Source organism: Salvelinus sp. IW2-2015, linkage group LG22, assembly GCF_002910315.2.
Source record: "Salvelinus sp. IW2-2015 linkage group LG22, ASM291031v2, whole genome shotgun sequence".
Taxonomy (NCBI): domain Eukaryota; kingdom Metazoa; phylum Chordata; class Actinopteri; order Salmoniformes; family Salmonidae; genus Salvelinus; species Salvelinus sp. IW2-2015.
Genome location: NC_036862.1, coordinates 312,721 through 334,139, shown reverse-complemented (window position 1 = coordinate 334,139; position 21,419 = coordinate 312,721). Strand labels below are relative to the sequence as shown.

The 21,419-nt window shown below is 43.4% G+C and overlaps 1 protein-coding gene across 1 annotated transcript in view; it reads right to left on the bottom strand.

Annotated features, from left to right (window-relative positions):
* Window positions 1-4,311: 4,311 nt before the first annotated feature.
* LOC111949653 (sodium/potassium-transporting ATPase subunit beta-3) overlaps window positions 4,312-21,419 on the bottom strand; it is a 40,008-nt gene continuing 22,900 nt past the window's right edge. The window contains exons 2-7 of the mRNA XM_023966994.2: window positions 12,807-12,935; window positions 8,005-8,103; window positions 7,381-7,568; window positions 6,504-6,554; window positions 5,261-5,347; window positions 4,312-4,961 (exon numbers count right to left, since the gene is read on the bottom strand). Of these exons, the coding sequence (XP_023822762.1) occupies window positions 4,794-4,961; window positions 5,261-5,347; window positions 6,504-6,554; window positions 7,381-7,568; window positions 8,005-8,103; window positions 12,807-12,935 (722 nt within the window). The 3' untranslated portion in view covers window positions 4,312-4,793. The remainder of the gene's footprint in view (window positions 4,962-5,260; window positions 5,348-6,503; window positions 6,555-7,380; window positions 7,569-8,004; window positions 8,104-12,806; window positions 12,936-21,419) is intronic.

Sequence of the window (21,419 nt, the reverse complement as noted above, 5' to 3'; positions counted from 1 at the left end):
CTGGGGAGCCAGGCCAAGCAAATCAGAATTWGTTTTTCCCCACAAAAGKGATTTATTACAGACAGAAATACTCCTCAGCACCAACCCCCCTCAGTCGATCCCACAGGTGAAGAAGCCGGATGTGGAGGTCCTGAGCTGACGTGGTTACACGTGTTTTGTGGTTGTGAAGTACTCTAAAACGACGTTGGAGGCAGCTTACGGTAGAGAAATTAACATTTGTATTGCCCCCAGCACAAGGTGCACCTGTGTAATGGGAATGCTATTTAATCAGCTTCTTGACATGCCACACCTGCAGGTGGATGGTTTATCTTGGCAAAGGAGAAATGCTCACTAACAGGGATATAAACACATTTGTGCACACAATTTGAGAGAAAAAAGGTTTTTGTGCTGGGACCAATTTCTGGGACCAACACTCTACATGTAGCGTTTATATTTTTGTTCAGTATTTGCAGGCCTATCCTCCAAAATGTTTTAGTGGATCAACATTTCAATTAATAGACCTTCATCAGGGTTGTTTCCACAGGACCACCATGTGAGGGCAGCATGTCAACACAATACTACAGAGCATTTGGGGTGGCAGGTAGCCTAGTGGTTAGAGTGTTGGGCCAGTAACCGAAAGGTTGCTAGATCAAATCCCTGAGCTGACAAGGTAAAAATCTGTCATTTTGCCCCTGAACAAGGCAATTAACCCACTGTTCCTAGGCTGTCATTGTAAATAAGAATTTGTTCTTAACTGACTTGCCTAGTTAAATAAATTGAACTCCACATTCAAATCCTGGGCTTGGATTTAAAGTTGCATTGTTGACAAGAGCTGACGTCTGCAGCGTTTACCGTGTGTGATCTCTGTGGATGTCAGGGAAATTTCCATTAAACGTCGCACTGTGTGCAGTGCACTGCTCCTTTAATCGAATAAAATTTGTCACATGCGCCAAATACAACAGGTGTAGACCTACAGTGAAATGCACACTTACAAGCACTGCAGTTAAGAAAAATATGTGTTCAGAAAGTATTTACTAAAATAAACTGAAGTAAAAAAAAAAATATAAGAAAAATAACAAATAATTAAGGAGCAACAATAAAACAACAGTAGCGAGGCTATATACAGGGGTACCGGTACAGAGTAAATGTGTGGGGGCACTGGTTAGTCGAGGTAATTGAGGTAATATGTACATGTAGGTAGAGGTAAATAGACTATGCATGGATAATAAACAGAGAGCAGCAGCAGCGTAAAAATGGGGGGGGAGCTGGTCAGGAGTCTTATGGCTTGGGAGTAAGAAGCCGTTACGAAGTCGTTTGTACCTAGACTTAAGGCTCCGGTACCGCTTGCCGTGCGGAAGCAGAGAGAACAGTCTATGACTAGGGTGGATGGAGTCTTTGGCAATTTTTAGGGCCTTCCTCTGACACCGCCTGGTATAGAGGTCCTGGATGGCTGGAAGCTTGGCCTCAGTGATGTATTGGGCCATACACACTACYCTTTGTAGTGCCAGTTGGAGCAGTTGCCATACCAGGTGGTGATGCAACCAGTCAGCATGCTCTCGATGGTGTAGCTGTAGAACKTTTTGAGGATCTGAGGACCCATGCCAAATCTTTTCAGTCTCCTGAGGGGAAAAAGGTGTTGTCATGCCCTCTTTACAACTGTCTTGTTGTGTTTGGAGCATGATGGGGTGTTGGTGATGTGGACACCAAGGAACTTGAAGCTCTCAACCTGCTCCACTACAGCCCCGTCGATGAGAATARGTGTGTACTCGGTCCTCCTTTTCCTGTAGTCCACAATCTTCTCCTTTGTCTTGATGACATTGAGGGAGAGGTTGTTACCCTGGCACCACACTGTCAGGTCTCTGACCTCCTCCCTATAGGCTGTCTCGTCGTTGTTGGTGATCAGGCCTACCACTGTTGTGTCGTCAGCAAACTCGATGATGGTGTTGGAGTCATGCTTGGCCATGCAGTCATGAGTGAAAAGGGAGTACAGGAGGGGTCTGATCACGTAACCCTGAGGGGCCCCCGTGTTGAGGATCAGCTTGGCAGATGTGTTGTTACCTACCCTTACCACCTGGGAGCGGTCCATCAGGAAGCCCAGGATCCAGTTGCAGAGGGAGGTGTTTAGTCCCAGGGTCCTTAGCTTTGTGATGAGCTTTGAGGGMACTATGGTGTTGAACGCTGAACTGTAGTTAATGAACAGCATTCTCACATACAATGGCAAGAAAAAGTATGTGAACCCTTTGGAATTACCTGGATTTCTGCATAAATTAGTCATCAAATTTGATCTGATCTACATGTAAGTCACAACAATAGACAAAAAGTGTGTTTAAACTAATAACACACACATTGTATTTTTCTTGTCTATATTGAATACATAATTTAAACATTCAGTGTAGGTTGGAAAAAGTATGTGAACCCCTAGGCTAATGACTTCTCCAAAAGCTAATTGGAGTCAGGAATTAGCTAACCTGGAGTCCAATCAATGAGACGAGATTGGAGATGCTGGTTAAACCTGCCTTGCTCTATAAAAAACATTCACAAAATTTGAGTTTGCTATTCACAAGAAGCATTGTCTGATGTGAACCATGCCTCGAACAAAAGAGATCTCAGAATACCTAAGATTAAGAATAGTTGACTTGCATAAAGCTGGAAAGGGTTACAAAAGTATCTCTAAAAGCCTTGATAATCATAAATCCACGGTAAGGCAAATTGTCTATAAATGGAGAAAGTTCAGCACTGTTGCTACTCTCCCTAGCAGTGGCCGTCCTGCAAAGATGACTGCAAGAGCACAGCACAGAATGCTCAATGAGGTTATGAAGAATCCTAGAATGTCAGCTAAAGACTTGCAGAAATCTCTGGAACATGCTAACATCTCTGTTGACGAGTCTACGATACGTAAAACACTAAACAAGAATGGTGTTCATGGGAGGACACCATGGAAGAAGCCACTGCCGTCCAAAAAAAACATTGCTGCACATCTGACGTTTGCAAAAGTGCACCTGGATATTCGACAGCGCTACTGGCAAAATATTCTGTGGACAGATAMAACTACAGTTGAGTTGTTTGGAAGGAACACACACSACTATGTGTGGAGAAAAAAAGGCACCTCCCAACATCAAAACCTCATCCCAACTGTAAAGTATGGTGGAGGGAGCATCATGGTTTGGGGCTGCTTTGCTGCCTCAGGGCTTGGACAGCYTGCTATYATCAACGSAAAAATGAATTCCCAAGTTTATCAAGACATTTTGCAGGAGAATGTTAGGCTATCTGTCCGCCAACAGAAGTTGGGTGATGCAACAGGACAACGACCCAAAACAAATAAGTAAATCAACAACAGAATGAAAATACACCTTCTGGAGAGGCCCAGTCAGTCCTGACCTCAACCCAGTTGAGATGCTGTGGCATGACCTCAAGAGAGCAGTTCACACCAGACATCCCAAGAATATTGCTAAACTGAAACAGTTTTGTAAAGAGGAATAGTCCAAAATTCCTCCTGACCTTTTGCAGGTCTGATCCACAACTACAGAAAACGTTTGGTTGAGGTTTTTGCTKCCAAAGGAGGGTCAACCAGTTATTAAATCCAAGGGTTCACGTACTTTTTCCACCCCGCAYGGTGTGTTCAATTAAGACATGAAAACGTGTAATTGTTTGTSTGTTATTAGTTTAAGCAGACTATGTTTGTCTACTGTTGTGACCTAGATGAAGATCARATTGCATTTTATGACCAATTTATGCAGAAATCTAGGTATTTCCAAAGGGTTCACATACTTTTTCTTGCCACTGTAGGTGTTCCTTTTGTCCAAGTGGGAAAGCGCAGTGTGGAGTATAATAGCAATTGCATCATCTGTGGATCTGTTGGGGCGGTATGCAMATTGGAGAGGGTCTAGGGTTTCTGGGATAATGGTGTTGATGTGAGCCATGACCAGCCTTTGAAAGTTCTTCATGGCTACAGACGTGAGYGCTACGGGTCGGTAGTCATTTAGGCAGGTTTCCTTGGTGTTCTTAGGCACAGCCATGGCACTAAAAGTAAATAGACACAAATTGAGATTTWAAAAAAATCATCTTTATTTCAAATTTGTTCTCATACAGACCTTAAAGCATCTGTACAAAGCACAGTTCCCATAGGTGTGTAAAAACCTCTTMCCTTAGATGTCGGACAGGTAGGTTGAATTATAAGCAGATATATTTTTGTGCATTTTTTCATCCTTAAACGTATTCTCTTATACAATAATCTTAAATTACAGCTATTCGTTATTTCTTGGTTTGATTTCTTACAGCGTTCAGACACAGTGAGCTAAAGACAGAAACAGTGTTTATAGCCATCAAGTATGTACATACAGAAACAACACGTCACACACAGCAGACTGCACAGCACTACGGGACACCACATCAACTCAATGCTCCAAATACAGCTATATACAGGTCCATACTATGGCACGATGTCGCTACATCACCACTGACTTTAATGGAGGTGAGAGGTTTGTGTGTGTGTGTTTGAGGGATGGGATTCAAACGGTTCGTTTATTGTATTTCCCTTTTCATGGTGTGATGAAGGGCCAAGCGGGGGGCAGGCAGGTGGAGGAGTCAGTGACATATGATAGGGGATGGGGATTTAAAAAAKAATATAAGGAGCACACCACCATGCTACCATAGCTTCCCCTGATCCACCCCTGCAGTAGCCAAGGGGGCAGGGCCTGGTCCTGGCCGGATGGAGGGGGGAAGTGGATTGAGGAGGACGGTTCAGTGGAGGTGGGTGAGGGCATTGATTACACACAAAGGCGGCATTGTGCAGCTCTAGTGGTTTTCCTGAACCACTACTCGACCACTTTGACCCTGAATGTGACGCGCCCCAGGAACTTGTCGCGGTCGTCACTATTCCGCAGGTCGGAGCCCTCGATCTTACACTCCATGGTCAGCTCGTTGTTGTAGTCTTCCTTGGTCAGCAGAAGCTTGACCGCGACCAGGGGCTGAACGTAGGTTGACTGGCAAACACACAGGGAGAGATGGAGGGAGACCGCTGTTAATTCATATATGCACAGACGTGCGCACATCCATACACATAACAGTGATTGTCATGACAATACACTGACAATCAATTTGCACTCAGTGCCTCAGGTGAATATAGTCCACCCACATACTGTACATTTCCCAGGATTCTCATCTCCCCAGACTGCCTTGACATCAGTAACATTTACTACTTGTAATTACAATTAAATTATTCTGCATTCAATCTMATTAACAGTTTCCTTCACAATATAAATATGTAGCGTCATGTACTTACATGCAAATTCTTCCCGTAATAAGGGAAGTACATCTTATCGAACCGCCCCTCGGATGGGAAGTACTGCATCTGCAGGGGGCTTTCTCTCTGTGGGTGGAAGTGGATAAGGAGGAAGAGGTGGAAGGAGGGGGTGAGGAAGAGGAAGAGGTGWGAGATCACAGAACTACACATATGAATGCACTGGGAACGTACGACGCTGCCTCCACCGACTCTCAGAACAACAATCTGACTAACTCTGTACACAATCACATAAAAACAATCCTGGAGTCTACAAACACATACTGGAGTCTGTAAACCACCACATACTCTCACAGTACACAATGTAGTTACCACGCATGCACACGCACGCACACACAATATAGTTACCACCCACTCACACATACCAGTACACGCACACGCACACACACACAATCTGCCACCAGATGGTTCTCTATGGTTATCAGAATGGTTTACGGTGGAGAGGAGAAATTCAAATGAATTCAGAGAGAAAGAGAGGAGGACAGATGGAGGGGAGTTAAAAGAGCCAGTCTCTATTTTTGCTGGGCAGAATACAGCATCAGTGTTTCTCTGTAGAYCTTCAAACATTTGCCATCGGGTCACAAAGGTCAGAGTTCAGAGCCAGAAGAAAACCATGGAAACACCGTTAGTGGGAGCCATTGGCAGCGGAGCAGAGTTCTAAAATCAACGGAAGGAACCTTTTCAGGTTCCAATGCATTACCATACAGATACATACGCCAACTGCAGTTATATACAGTCAGTGACACTAATTACCAAAAAGATCAACACTTTAATATTGACTATTCCTCTGTCTATATTGTCTTTGGGGTGATTAGTTATAGGGGTTAGATTAGAAAGCCATGAATGCTGTTTAAAGCAGCAGAGGACAAAGCGCCACATCACAGAGGTGGACAGAAGCAGCGCAGAAAGGTAATGGAGAAAGGCTAGGGCTAGGACCATGGGGAAACATAGGGGGGCTAGGACCCGATTTCTTACCCACCAGTGTACTGCTGGCCCTACAGGCAGCGTGGAGAGAAATCAAATATAGACACTTGTGTGAAAACACAGACAGAAACAGACGTGTGCATTCCTACATAAAGCACACACACAAATACAAAACAAAAGACACGTTAGGGAGTACGAAACCTGTCTCAAAGTCCTAGCACACAAAAACACAACCTGGAGCACACACACACACACACAATTCATTGTTACACCCAAAATAAAAACTGTTTGTTTGCTTTACCTTAGCTGTGCAGTTAATGTAGGGGTCCCCGCGCGGTTTCAGTCCAATGATCTACAGGAGTGAGAAGAGTATCATAAAGACTATTATAGCGACCTTTAGTGAGTTCAACATTTCGTTCTGGTGTTTCTTACACATTCCTCAAGCTTATTTACATGTAAACATGATCAAGACACACCAGATTTCAGAATGGTCTCAAAAATGGAAGCACTGATTTGAGTTAAAAGATGTTGAGAAGTAGCTCAGTTAGTGACGCAAGGAAATTATTTGGTTTGAGCTGGCCATATAAGGACCAGTCAGTAGATCGGGCACATGTGTGCTGTCTGCTTACTGAAAGGCCAAGGACTTGTACTTTCATAAACATAGCTGCCTCAGAGATGCMTAAGAATCTTCTTAATTGCCCCTGATAGGATTCATTAAGTTAGATTGAATACCAATCAGGCAACACAGGCCAATCAATGCACTCTGACCTCTATCCCTGCAAACAGAGACGCTGACACAGAATGCCCTGTCGGCACAGAGGATATTCCAAATAGTGACTAAGAAACAAGTGCAGTGGAAAGGACAGAATRAGCATTTTTCAATATGAATTTGAACAAACTCTACTTCTGCACGAAGACAGAGAGAGGGAAACACTGAAAAGCTGTAGTTCAAAGGCAATGGATCTAAGATAAGGAGGTACTCGTGTAGGGGAGGTAGTTCAGTGAACCACGCTTGTGTGAGAAGTGACCTTGCCTGAGACCTGATGACTTGTGATAGCTCCCAGAGCTAATGGCTTAGGCTTTAAGCTCCAGTCTTTAGGCTTTASTTCAGTGGGCTAACGCTGTCTATTTCATTTTGAGAAGAGTCCGACCAACGATCCCCAAATCGGGGCACTCACCCTGTTCATCTTGACGAGGACGCAGGGTTTGCCCTCGGCGTAGCCAAAGGTGGTGTCAGACAGGCCRGAGCACTGCCGGAGCAGACTGCGCTTGAACTGGCACACCTTCTTCTCCTCCTGATCATCCTGCTCATAGTACTCTCCCACCATACACAGCTCGTTCTTCTCCTGCACAGTGTCGTTGTATTCTGAGGGGTCCCAACATAGGGCACAGACTCAAGTTCCACTGTATTTGAYAGCCTGCTATTTACCTGGTACAGACAGTGTTCACCTAAATATTACATGTCACAATTATAGCTAATAATTATGTCACAGTAATGTATTCATTACTTGTTTGTTTCTTTGGGATACATATTACATAATCAGTTAGACAGTTTTGTGTTGCATGTAAAAAGTAGTTAGTATGCTTTCACATATTCCAGTGCCACTGCCAAGGATTACAGTGCCCTTTCAAGTCAGGTAGAATACTCTCCTTAGTAATGTACTGTATACAAAAGTGTCATCAACTGCAACTACTGAAACTCATTTCCTTAACCGATAAAACTGTATTTGTGCATAGATGTCAGATGTACACATTCTTCAGAAAACAAAAAATGGGACTGAAAGAGGGGATCTATCACTCACGCTGAAGGAAGTTCTCCAGATGCTGGACATACTGGTCGTACTGCTTAGGGTCGGTGCGGTTGAAGACGATGTCCAAGGACCGGGGCCTGATCACCAAACCTGAGGACAGGTTAGGGGGAAACATGTCACGTCAACTGTCTGCGCCTATTAATGTTATGGAGATGGTCCAGGCAACCGCGCTCACGTGACGGGAATCTTTGCCTGAGACTAGAGCTGTTACAGTGACCGTATTACCGCCACACCGGTGGTCACGAGTCAATGACAGCAGTCAAATTCCACATGATCGCTTAGTCAAGGTAATTAGGCTTCTTCAAGCTCTGATTCTGCTGATGGTCATTAGTTAGCCTACCAAACTTGCTAACTGCCTGGTACTCAGCACTCTGACATAAATGCAAATCTAATCAAAAATCTAATCAAATACTTCATGAGAGCTCATGAGCTCATGTCCGCAACATTTCTAGAGGCTATGCCATTGCGTGAGAAAACAGAGTGATGGCCTCTATCTAAAAAGAGGAGGATCCCATCGAATTTCTACTATATTTATTTCTCAACTTTCCTAATATTAAGCACAATGCTTCTCTTTACAACAGGAGTATAGCCTACCTGGCTGGCATGAAAATAAACCACGGGAAAAACGTTTAAGTGCATAGATTATTTATTTTCTCCCCTTGCCCCAGTTTTGAGACAGGTGCATGATAATGGTCCTACACCTGCATTGCTTGCTGTTTGGAGTTTTAGGCTGGGTTTCTGTACAGCACTTTGAGATATCAGCTGATGTAAGAAGGGCTATATAAATACATTTGATTTGACTTGATGACTTTCTAAATCAAAACTACTTTAACCCATATATTATTTAGTACATCTAAAGTCAAGATTAAATCAAGAATAGTCTGATGGGTGACAATATTACCATATCACTTGTGAATGATATATTATCACTTGTGAATGATGCYCAGCTTTTGGCAGTAAGGCAAGAAACAGAGTATGCCTTTTTTTGCAACTTTTTCAAACCTCATTTAGCCTAGCCCATATGTTTTGATAAGGTTTGTATCACAACTAAGTGGCCAAATATCCTCTGAAAATTAAGCACATTATGCCACTTTACAATGGGTGTAAAGCCTAACTGGCATACATTTTATAATAAAACCATTACATGCATAAATCACATTTGCGGTCACTTTTGAGAATGGTGTTTTCATGCTAATTGATTGCATTTTGGAACATTTGCACATATATGCTATGGGTGTAAGATGGCACAGTGATGCCATCTGTTGGTAAATGTTCATTACTGCAACTCATGTMTTTATACCGGGTGCTTGAGATACCCGTGTGTGTTGTGATGTACAGAACAAGGCTGGTTACTCGCATGAATGTCTCTGTCTCGTCATTTAACATTCAAACAATATAGCCTACTGCCATGTGCACATTGCTGCACTTGTAATGTGAAGAAATAGCCTAATAGTTTATATCAACATTATAAGTTAAACGTTCTGATCTGTTGCGTCAGCCTCATTGCTTCAAAAAGTTTGTTTGATGCTAGTGGTTGTATTAATTTGGGATCTATCACATCCCACAACTGTCACAGACTATGTTTGGAATATTTATTTCTCGCACAGACTTGAATAGTTCAACTTTTGTACTATGGGGGATAGTACATTGACATAAGCTAGTGTTTTTGGTGTCGTTAGGCCTACTCATCATGTTGGCTGATGAAAAGTATATGTGGACAGTTCTTCCAATATCTTCAATATGCGTCGCGGAATTGGATAAGGATGCGCGCAGTTGCCTCCCCGGTGTCTGTCTTCCCTTGTAGCCTGTGATCACGTGACGGGCATTGGCTAATAAGAATTTAGCTATCTGAGAGAGCCATGTGAGTGAGTGCTTCGGAGCACACAGCTGGGAGAAGGAAATTATAATTATTATATTCAGCTCAAGGGCACAATGGCCACTGGCTGCTAAAGGCATGGATWTTTTAGGGGGCATTAAGGYGACACAAAAGGGATGCTGCCGGGAAATTCAAGGCATTATCAAGTGCTTGTCAAATTGTGAATGAGAGACTGATGAAGTGTGTGGAGCCTGCGCAAAAAAACAAAGCAGAGCTCATGCCTTTCATGCAACTTTTTTCAAATCATCATTAGAGTCACATTATGCAGCCTTAAAATGTCTTCAAAATCTAAACATATAGCCCAACAATTGTATCACAACTAAAGTTACAAAAATAAGGAGGACCTGTTTCTTTGTTAACTGCTCAACACAGAATAGCTGCATGTGCGGACTCCCTCAAATAGTTTGGAGAAAATATCCTTTATATTTTATTCATGTTCAATTCTATTTTTCATACTATAAAATAATGCCACGGAATTCTAAGAAAATCTTGTATGCTAAATGAACTAGTGTAGCCCACAGCCATATTGCATAGCCAGATCAGGGCCTAACATAAGGACAACTCAGAGTATGGTATTCTGTTCTTCTAAATTAGACTACATTTTCTTCATGTCATGTTTCTTTAGACCTGTCTAAAATAAATCATGGATTTATTGTGATGGTGTAGGCTTTATTACATGGATTTATTAGACTTTTTAAAATGTAGATGTTCCAAAAATGTGTGGAAGCTAAATGTGCTAAATGTGTTTATGTTAATTAACGGTCAATTACCGTGAGACTGGCAGTTATTTGCTTGACAATCACCGGCTGACAACATTTAATGAACAGCCACAGCCCTAGCTGTGACCTGAAGATTTGTGTTAGCTCCCTGAGCTAAGGCCTGGGCTTTAGCTCATCAGACTAACTAATTTCTGGTGGCATGCAAATGACCCCAGTTTAAATCCAGGCAGTCACACTAATAATACTAGTATTGTATTCAAAATCTTATACTACAATAAGCCACATGTATTGCTTATGCTGCCTGACAGCCAGATATTGTAATACTGTATCTATTGTTCAAATGGGTTGCGGAGAGAGTTGATAAAAATAAATAAAATACTTTAATAGCTAACACAAGTTTTCACAACAGCCAATGTTATTAACACTCGCCAGATGAAACCCTGCTGGCAAAGAGGGCCGACCGTCAAAACAGAGGCTGCGTCCCAAATGGCACCCTATTCCCTATATAGTGCACTGCTTATGACCAGAGCCCTATAAGCCTTTGTCAAAAGTACTGCACTATGTAGGATATAGGGTGCCATTTGGGACTCAGGCAAGCCAACTCAAGGCTGAGGAAGCCTTATTATCAGGAAGCTATGATGGAATTTCACTCGTAGCTCATTCAGATGAGTACGTCTTAGTTGTGACCTCAAGGCGTCAACACCCAGGACCCCATTAGAAAGTGTGTGGTGTGATAGACGACACAATGGAAGGACTAAAAAAAGAGGGGACAATGGGAGAGGACACAGAGTGAGAGAAGATGACAGGGGACTGTGGGTGGAATAAATTGTCACGAGAGGAGTGTGTACGTGTGTGTGTGTGTGTGTGTGTGTGTGTGTGTGTAAGAGAGAGAGAAGCTTGCTATACTATACCTGCATTCCACACATTTTTTGCCAAACCCCAAAAAGCAGCTAGTCAGAAGGTTTGCATTTTAGCGGCAACTCTACACCGCCTTAGAAACTTGACACACAGCACATTTTAAAAGAGCAGAAAGAGTCAAAAGATATTTGAGAAGGCTGACTGCGGATTGCGGAAGGCAAAAAAATGCGCAGTATGGCTCAATTGGTAGAGCATGGTGCTTGCAACGCCAATATCGTGGGTTCGATTCCTGCTGGGGCCACCCTTACAAAAATGCATGACTGTAAGTCTCTTTGGAGGAAGTGTCTGCTAAATCGCATATATTATTATTATTATATACAGTATTAGGACATAGGCCTAGAGGAAGGGAGTTAGTTTTTATGATGGCGTCTGTCAGGGCGGTGGAGATGGAGAGAGGCTGTGGGGACAGAACAGATGGGTGCTGTCCTGGTGGACCAGCGGGAGGATGCATGCAGAGCCTGGGAGACAGACTCTCTCACTCCTACAGACACATACACACAGACACACACCTCAGCTCCATAATTCACAGGATTAYATTTCTAACTCTTCTATTTTTTTTGTTACACTGACACAGTATTAATTAACGGGTTTTTGAGACTCGGCCGTTGGTTTTTCATGTCTAAAATTACAATATCGGTCAGTCAGTGTTTGACTGATCTGTTTATTCCCTGAGTGCTTGCGTGTTTTGGCAGTGGCAGCCAGCTCCTCTGTCACGCCAGTAAGGCCTTCAGTGGTACATGGCAGCAGAGTCTGAGACATTGTGCAAGCCAGGCCAGGCGCTAGCAGAGACAGCTCTGACGTTAGTGAGTGAGCTCACCAGCCAACTGGCAGGCTCCCATTCTGCAGGAGCCTCGTCTATGCTTCAACAGCGGCCCAGACGCCGCAAGAAAAGAAACAACACTGTCCGTGAGAGATAATGACATATTTGAGAGAGAGTTGACATATTTGTATTGTATGTGTGTGTGTGTGTGTGTGTGTGTGTGTGTGTGTGTGTGTGTGTGTGTGTGTGTGTGTGTGTGTGTGTGTGTGTGTGTGTGTGTGTGTGTGTGTGTGTGTGTGTGTGTGTGTGTGTGTGTGTGTGTGTGTGTGTGTGTGTGTGTGTGTGTGTGTGTGTGTGTGTGTGTGTGTGTGTGTGTGTGTGTTTGTGAGTTTGTGAGTTTGAGAGGGAGAGAAAGAGAGTGAAAGAGCGAGAAAGAAAGAATAAGTGAATGGGTGAATTTCAATTTGAGCACTGTTCTGTTTAGGTTGAGTGTCTGTTTCGCTGCAGTGTAATAAGTCACCTGGACTGGCCACTCGGTCGCGGTATGTAGGAATGTTGTCGTCTAGTGTCTGCAGCATGACCCACATGGTGAGCGTGAACATCCCCGCCAGGAAGCCATAGAAGACCAGGTAGAAAAGCAATATCAGGGCTGAGGAGAGAGAGAGAGAGGGAGGGAGAGAGAGAGAGAGAGAGAGAGTAATTATTCTCTGTTAATCACACAATCTTGGCTCAACAGATCAAAAGCATTCCTCCCATCAGTGTAAGTCACATGACTTGATTCTTTGTCCCCATAATTAGGCATCCACCATACTTCCTGGAGAGTGCTGGAGAGGACAATGTGAAAGAAAATATCAGGGCCAGCACAGGACGGAGAGCGGGCGAGATAGAGAGAGCTTGACAACTGTGACTGACCCCAAATTAAGAAATCCTTGACTATGTACAGTGAGCATAGCCTTGATATTGAGAGAGGCCGCCATAGCCCACTGCCCATAAAATGAGGTGGAAACTGAGCTACACTTCCTAATCTCCTGCCAAATGTATGACCACATTACAGACACATATTTCCCACAGATCACACAGACCCACAAATCATTTGAAAACAAATCAAACATTCATAAACTCCCATATCTTATAGGTGAAATGTGTGGCCCATTGCCATGAGAAAAGGGCAACCAGTGGAGCACAAACACCATTGTAAATAAAAACATATATATTTATCTGTTTATTTATTTTCCCTTTCATATTTCAACTATTTGCACATTGTTACAACACTGCACATAGCCAATAATAAAACATTTGTAATGTATACATTATTTTAAAACTTAACACAGAGTGTAATGTTTACTGATTTCTTATTTCCCTTGTTTATTGTATATTCCATTTGCTTTGGCAATGTAAACAGATGTAAAGCCCTTTGCATTTAATTGAAGAGAGAGAGGGGGAGAGACATCAGCTCAGGACATTTGTGGCATCGTGACAGTGACAGAAAAGACGGTTGTCTTTAACGAATAAACTCCAGCACACAGGAATGCTCCACAATTCAAACCAGTCAACATAGTTGTTTAAAGATCCATTACATTTATTCTCGAGCAGACATACAAGAACACGTGTCGTTTTTTTCTGATTTTGACCATGACAGTCAGAGGAGCCCGTGCAGATCTGGGAGCAGACTGGGCTATATTGATATATTGATGACAGGACGATGATATTACATTTTSGTCTGCTCTTATCCAGAGTTAGTGCATTCGTCTTAGGTGGGACAACCACATATCACAGGCATAGTAAGTACACTTTTCCTCAATAAAGTAGCTAAAAAAACGTCGACAGTTGAGAGGCGACTCCGGGATGCTGGCCKTCTAGGCAGAGTTGCAAAGAAAAAGCCATATCTCAGACTGGCCAATAAAAATAAAATATTAAAGATGGGCAAAAGAACACAGACACTGGATAGAGGAACTCTGCCTAGAAGGCCAGCATCCCGGACTCGCCTCTTCACTGTTGACGTTGAGACTGGTGTTTTGCGGGTACTATTTAACGAAGCTGCCAGTTGAGGACTTGTGAGGCGTCTGTTTCTCAAACTAGACACTCTAATGTACTTGTCCTCTTACTCGGTTGTGCACCGGGGCCTCCCACTCCTCTTTCTATTCTGGTTAGAGACAGTTTGCGCTGTTCTGTGAAGGGAGTAGTACACAGCATTGTACCAGATCTTCAGTTTCTTGGCAATTTCTCGCATGGAATAGCCTTCTTTTCTCAGAACAAGAACAGACTGACAAATTGAGCCTGTAATTGAAACCACAAATGCTCATTCTCCAGATACTCAACTAGTCCAAAGAAGGCCAGTTGTATTACTTCTTTAAATCAGGACAACAGTTTTCAGCTGTGCTAACATAATTGCAAAAGGGTTTTCTAACGATCAATTAGCCTTTTCAAATGATAAACTTGGATTAGCTAACACAACGTGCCATTGGAACACAGGAGTGATGGTTGCTGATAATGGGTCTCTATGTAGATAKTCCATTTCCAGCTACAATAGTCATTTACAACATTAACAAGGTCTACACTGTATTTCTGATCAATTTGATGTTATTTTAATGGACAAAAAATTGATTTTCTTTCAAGAACAAGGACATGTCTAAGTGACCCCAAACTTTTGAACGGTAGTGTATGTTTCAGGTGCTTTCAGAAGATGRGCAGGGACTCTGCTGTCCTAGCTTCAGGGGGATATCCCTGGTGTCTAATGGACGAAGAATAGAGAGCTTAGAGATACAGTATATATATAAACACTGCAATCGGAAAGTATTCAGACCCCTTGACTTTTTCCACATTGTGTTACATTAAAGCCTTATTCTAAAATGGATTAAAGAAAATGTTTTCCTCATCAATCTACACACAATACCCCATAATGACAAAGTGAAAAAGTTTTTTCTGTGCAAATGTATTAAAAATAAAAYACAAAAATACCTTATTTACATAAGTATTCACACCCTTTGCTATGAGACTCGAAATTGAGCTCAGGTGCATCCTGTTTCCATTGATCAGTCCACCTGTGGTAAATTCAATTGATTGGACATGATTTGGAAAGGTACACACTTGTCTATACGTGAACGACCAGCTCGATTCGGTGTTATGTAGCAAAATTTGAAATTGCGTTTTTTACATTGGATAAAAGTAGAGACTCAAAGCTAGAAAATTGTATATCATACACTACAGTTGAGGAACAATGGAAAAAGTAATTCTGCTTTGAAAGTTGATAAACCTCACTTTTGAGAAAATTAGCAAAAAAATTGTTTTTGCTTTATCATTATGGGGTATTGTGTGTAGATTGATGGGGGGACAACAATTTAATCAATTTTAAAATAAGGCTGTAACGTAACAAAATGTGGAAAAAGTAAAGGGGTCTGAATATTTTCCAAATGCACGGTATACCATATATCTATGGTAGAGTCACTATTACACCACAATGCATGGTATCTCTACAGACACACTGAAGCTCAGGGAAGAGCCCATTGTCAGCTATTACACAACAATAGTTACAAACAGAGAAAGAGAGGGGAATACAAAGAAAAAGGATATACAAAATGAAAGAGAAACAGGTGAAAATAGGGGGGTGGGAAAGGCACAAAATGGTCGAATGAGCTACAGAGAGATCTTCATACGGATGTGTGAGGATACAGTTCTACACAGGACAGAGAGAGACGTAGCCCAGATAGACTACAAACAAATGTAAATACATACAAAGAGATATCGTATTAAGAGAAGACAGGATGATGATGGGAAAACAAGATATGGATGGATCGAGATGGTGTGCGAGAGAAAAAGAWAGAGATAGAGAGAGCTTCAGCTTAATTATAGATGCATTGCTTCTTTCCTGAAGTCTCTGAGGTAAGCTGTGCGTTTATAAATAGGATGTGGGGGAGGACAGATAAGTGATGGCACAGCACTGGCCTGAGGAAGAGAGGAGCTGGGTAGGGAGCGTCAGATGGATCAGAGCCACACACACACACACACACACACACACACACACACACACATGAATATGGAGACACTCACACACACATATGAATAAACTCATGCATACGCACACACATATGGATATGTATAGACACACACACATGCATGCATTATTACATCATCCATATAACACAGTGTTAGTGCAAGACACACAACACACAGCTTAGATGCTGGGTCATGTAAAATTATGTAGAACTCCAATCTGAATTAAAACAGATGAGAACTCTCTTTTTTTAATGTCATAACAAAACGCAGAAATCCATTGGACCACTTTTGATGCTGTACTGGAATTGGATTGACACTCCACACATCCTCATGGAAGCACTGTCGTTATTGCCAGTCACCCGCCCAAGCCCATCAGCCCACCCCCCAAAAAAAAAAGGGAAGATTGAAAGCCATTTCCAATGGAAAGCCATTGGTCGTTGGACTGAGGACCCCAGTCCTGGGATGCTAAAAGTGCTTTTATCTCCTCAGAATAGCTGAGTGTGACCTTCAGAAAGCTGAGCTCCATCCCAAATGGCACCCAATCCCTATATAGTGACTATTTTTTGGACCAGAGCCTGAACTCCAGGACAAAAGTAGTGCAACTACAGAATACATTGAAGTCGGAAGTTTACATACACCTTACCAGCAAAATACATTTAAACTCAGTTTTTCTCAATTCCTGACAATTATCCTGTGCAACAATTCCCTGTCTTGGGTCAGTTAGGATCACCACTTTATTTTAAGAATGTAAAATGTCAGGAATAATAGTTGAGAGAATTATTTATTTCAGCTTTTATTTCATTCATCACATTCCCAGTGGGTCAGAATTTACATACACTAATTAGTATTTGTTAGCATTGCCTTTAAATTGTTTAACTTGGGTCAAATGTGTGTTATCGGGTAGCCTTCCACAAGCTTCCACAAATAAGTTCGTGTGAATTTGGCCCATTCCTCCTGACAGAGCTGGGTGTAAACTGAGTCAGGTTTGTAGGCATCCTTGCTCGCCACACGCTTTTTCAGTTCTACCCACAAATTTTATATAGGATTGAGGTCAGGGCTTTGTGATGGCCACTCCAATACCTTGACTTCTTGTTCTTATGCATTTTGCCACACTTTGGAAGTATGCTTGGGGCCATTGTCCATTTGGAAGACCCAAGCTTTAACTTCCTGACTGATGTCTTGAGATGTTGCTTCAATATATCCACATAAATTTCCTACCTCATTATGCCATCTATTTTGTGAAGTGCACAAGTCCCTCCTGCAGTAAAGCACCCCCACAACATGATGCTGCCACCACCGTGCTTCACGGTTGGGGTGGTGTGCTTTGGCTTGCAAGCCTCCTCCTTTTTCCTCCAAACATAACGATGGTCATTATGGCCAAACAGTTCAGACCAGAGGACATTTCTCCACATTTTGTTACGGTACAGCATTATTCTAAAATTGATTAAATTGTTTCCCCCCTCATCAATCTACACACAATACCCCACAATGACAAAGCAAAACTTCTTTTTTTTTTGCAAATGTATAAAAAAATAAAAAATGAAATATTACATTTACATAACTATTCAGACCCTTTACTCAGTACTTTGTTGAAGCACCTTTGGCAGTGATTACAGCCTTGAGTCTTCTTGGGTATGACGCTACAAGCTTGGCACACCTGTATTTGGGGAGTTTCTCCTATTCTTCTCTGCAGATCCTCTCAAGCACTGTCAGGTTGGATGGGAAGTGTTGCTGCACAGCTATTTTCAGGTCTCTCTAGAGATGCTTGATCGTTCAGGGGTTCTGGCTATGCCACTCAAGGACATTCAGAGAGTTGTCTCCCGAAGCCACTCCTGCGTTGTCTTGGCTGCGTCCTTAGGGTCATTGTCCTATTGGAAGGTGAACTTTGGCCCAGTCTGAGGTCCTRAGCGCTCTGGAGCAGGTTTTCATCAAGGATCTCTSTGTACTTTGCTCTGTTAATCTTTCCCTCGATCCTGACTAGTCTCTCAGTCCCTGCTGCTGAAAATCATCCCCACAGCATGATGCAGCCACCACCATGCTTCACCGTAGGAATGGTGCCAGGTTTCCTCCAAACGTGAAGCTTGGCATTCAGGCCAACGAGTTCAATCTTGGTTTCATCAGACCAGAAAATMTTCTTTCTCATGGTTTGAGAGTCTTTTGGTGCCTTTTGGCAAACTCCAAGCAGGCTGTCATGTGCCTTTTACTGAGGAGTGGCTTCCTTCTGGCCACTCTACCATGGTGGAATGATGTAGAGATGGTTGTCCTTCTGGAAGGTTTTCCCATCTCCACAGATGAACTCTGGAGCTGCCAGAATGACCATTGAGTTCTTGGTCACCTCCCCTACCAAGGCCCTTCTCTCCTGATTGCTCAGTTTGGCCGGGCGGCCAGCTCTAGGAAGAGTCTTGGTGGTTCCAAACATCTTCCATTTAAGAATGATGGTGGCTACTGTGTTCTTGGGGACCTTCAATGCGGCAAAAAAAATGTGGTACCCTTCCCCAGATCTGTGCCTCGACACAATCCTGTCTTGGAGCTCTACGGACAATTCCTTCGACCTCATGCCTTGGTTTTTGCTCTGACATGCACTGTCAACCTTATATAGAGAGGTGTGTGCCTTTCTAAATCATGTCCAATCAATTGAATTTACCACAGGTGGACTCCAATCGAGTTGTAGAATCAACTCTTCGAGTCTCATAGCAAAGAGTCTGAATACTTATGTAAATAAGGTATTTCCGTCATTTTTTTGCTAACATTTCTAAAAACCTGTTTTCGCTTTGTCATTATGGGGTATTGTGTGTAGATTGATGAGAATTCCTGCAGGCACGCAGGTCCCCCTGCTTAAGCCAGTGCATGTCCAGGCCTGTCTGAAGTTGCCAATGACCATCTGGATGATCCAGAGGAGGAATGGGAGAAGGTCATGTGGTCTGATGAGAAAAAATAGAGTTTTTGGTCTAACTCACTCGCCGTGTTTGGAGAAGAAGAAGTATGAGTACAACCCAAGAACACCATCCCAACCGTGAAGCTGAGGGGTGGAAACATCATTCTTTGGGGATGCTTTTCTGCAAAGGGGACAGGACGACTGCACCGTATTGAGGGGAGGATGGATGGGGCCATGTATCGCGAGATCTTGGCCACAACCTCCTTCCCTCAGTAAGAGCATTGAAGATGGGCCGTGGCTGGGTCTTCCAGCATGACAACGACACGAAGCACACAGCCATGGCAACTAAGGAGTGGCTCCGTAAGAGCATCTCAAGGTCCTGGAGTGGCCTAGCCAGTCTCCAGACCTGAACCCAATAGAAAATCTTTGGAGGGAGCTGAAAGTCCGTATTGCCCAGCGACAGCCCCGAAACCTGAAGGATCTGGAGAAGATCTGTAGGGAGGAGTGGCCAAAATCCCTGCTGCAGTGTGTGCAAACCTAGTCAAGAACTACAGGAAACGTATGACTCTGTAATTGCAAACAAAGGTTTCTGTACCAAATATTAAGTTCTGCTTTTCTTGATAGTCAAATACTTATGTCATGCAAAATGCAAATTAATTACTTAAAAATCATACAATGTGATTTTCTGGATTTTTGTTTTAGATTCCGTCTCTCATAGTTGAAGTGTACCTATGATAAAAATTACAGACCTCTACATGCTTTGTAAGTAGGAAACCTGCAAAATCGGCAGTGTATCAAATACTTGTTCTCCCCACTGTATTACACTGCTCAAAAAATAAAGGGACACTTAACAACACAATGTAACTCCAAGTCAATCACACTTCTGTGAAATCAAACTGTCCACTTAGGAAGCAACACTGATTGACAATACATTTCACATGCTGTTGTGCAAATGAATAGACAACAGGTGGAAATTATAGGCAATTAGCAAGACACCCCAATAAAGGAGAGGTTCTGCAGGTGGTGACCACAGACCACTTCTCAGTTCCTATGCTTCTGGCTGATGTTTGGTCACTTTTGAATGCTGGCGTGCTTTCACTCTAGTGGTAGCATGAGACGGAGTCTACAACCCACACAAGTGGGTCAGGTAGTGCAGCTCATCCAGGATGGCACATCAATGCGAGCTGTGGCAAGAAGGTTTGCTGTGTCTGTCAGCGTAGTGCCAGAGCATGGAGGCACTACCAGGAGACAGGCCAGTACATCAGGAGACGTGGAGGAGGCCGTAGGAGGGCAACAACCCAGCAGCAGGACCGCTACCTCCGCCTTTGTGCAAGGAGGAGCAGGAGGAGCAATGCCAGAGCCCTGCAAATGACCTCCAGCAGGTCACAAATGTGCATGTGTCTGCTCAAACGGTCAGAAACAGACTCCATGAGGGTGGTATGAGAGCCCGTCCACAGGTGGGGTTGTGCTTACAGCCCAACACCGTGCAGGACGTTTGGCATTTGCCAGAGACACCAAGATGGCAAATTCGCCACTGGCGCCCTGTGCTCTTCACAGATGAAAGCAGGTTCACCATGAGCACATGTGACAGACGTGACAGAGTCTAGAGATGCCGTGGAGAACGTTCTGCTGCTGCAACATCCTCCAGCATGACGTTTGGCGGTGGGTCAGTCATGGTGTGGGGTGGCATTTCTTTGTGGGGCCGCACAGCCCTCCATGTGCTCGCCGAGGTAGCCTGACTGCCATTAGGTACCGAGAGATGAGATCTCAGACCCCTTGTGAGACCATATGCTGGTGCGGTTGGCCCTGGGTTCTCCTAATGCAAGACAATGCTAGACCTAATGTGGCTGGAGTGTGTCAGCAGTTCCTGTAAGAGGAAGGCATTGATGCTATGGACTGGCCCGCCCGTTCCCCAGACCTGAATCCAATTGAGCACATCTGGGACATCATGTCTCGCTCCATCCACCAACGCCACGTTGCACCACAGACTGTCCAGGAGTTGGCGGATGCTTTAGTCCAGTCTGGAGGAGAGATCCTCAGGAGACCATCCGCCACCTCATCAGGAGCATGCCCAGGCGTTGTAGGGAGGTCATACAGCGCACGTGGAGGCCACACACACTACTGAGCCTCATTTTGACTTGTTTTAAGGACATTACATCAAAGTTGTGATCAGCCTGTAGTGTGGTTTTCCACTTTAATTTTGAGTGTGACTCCAAATCCAGACCTCCATGGGTGTGAGTAAATTTGATTCCATTGATAGATTTT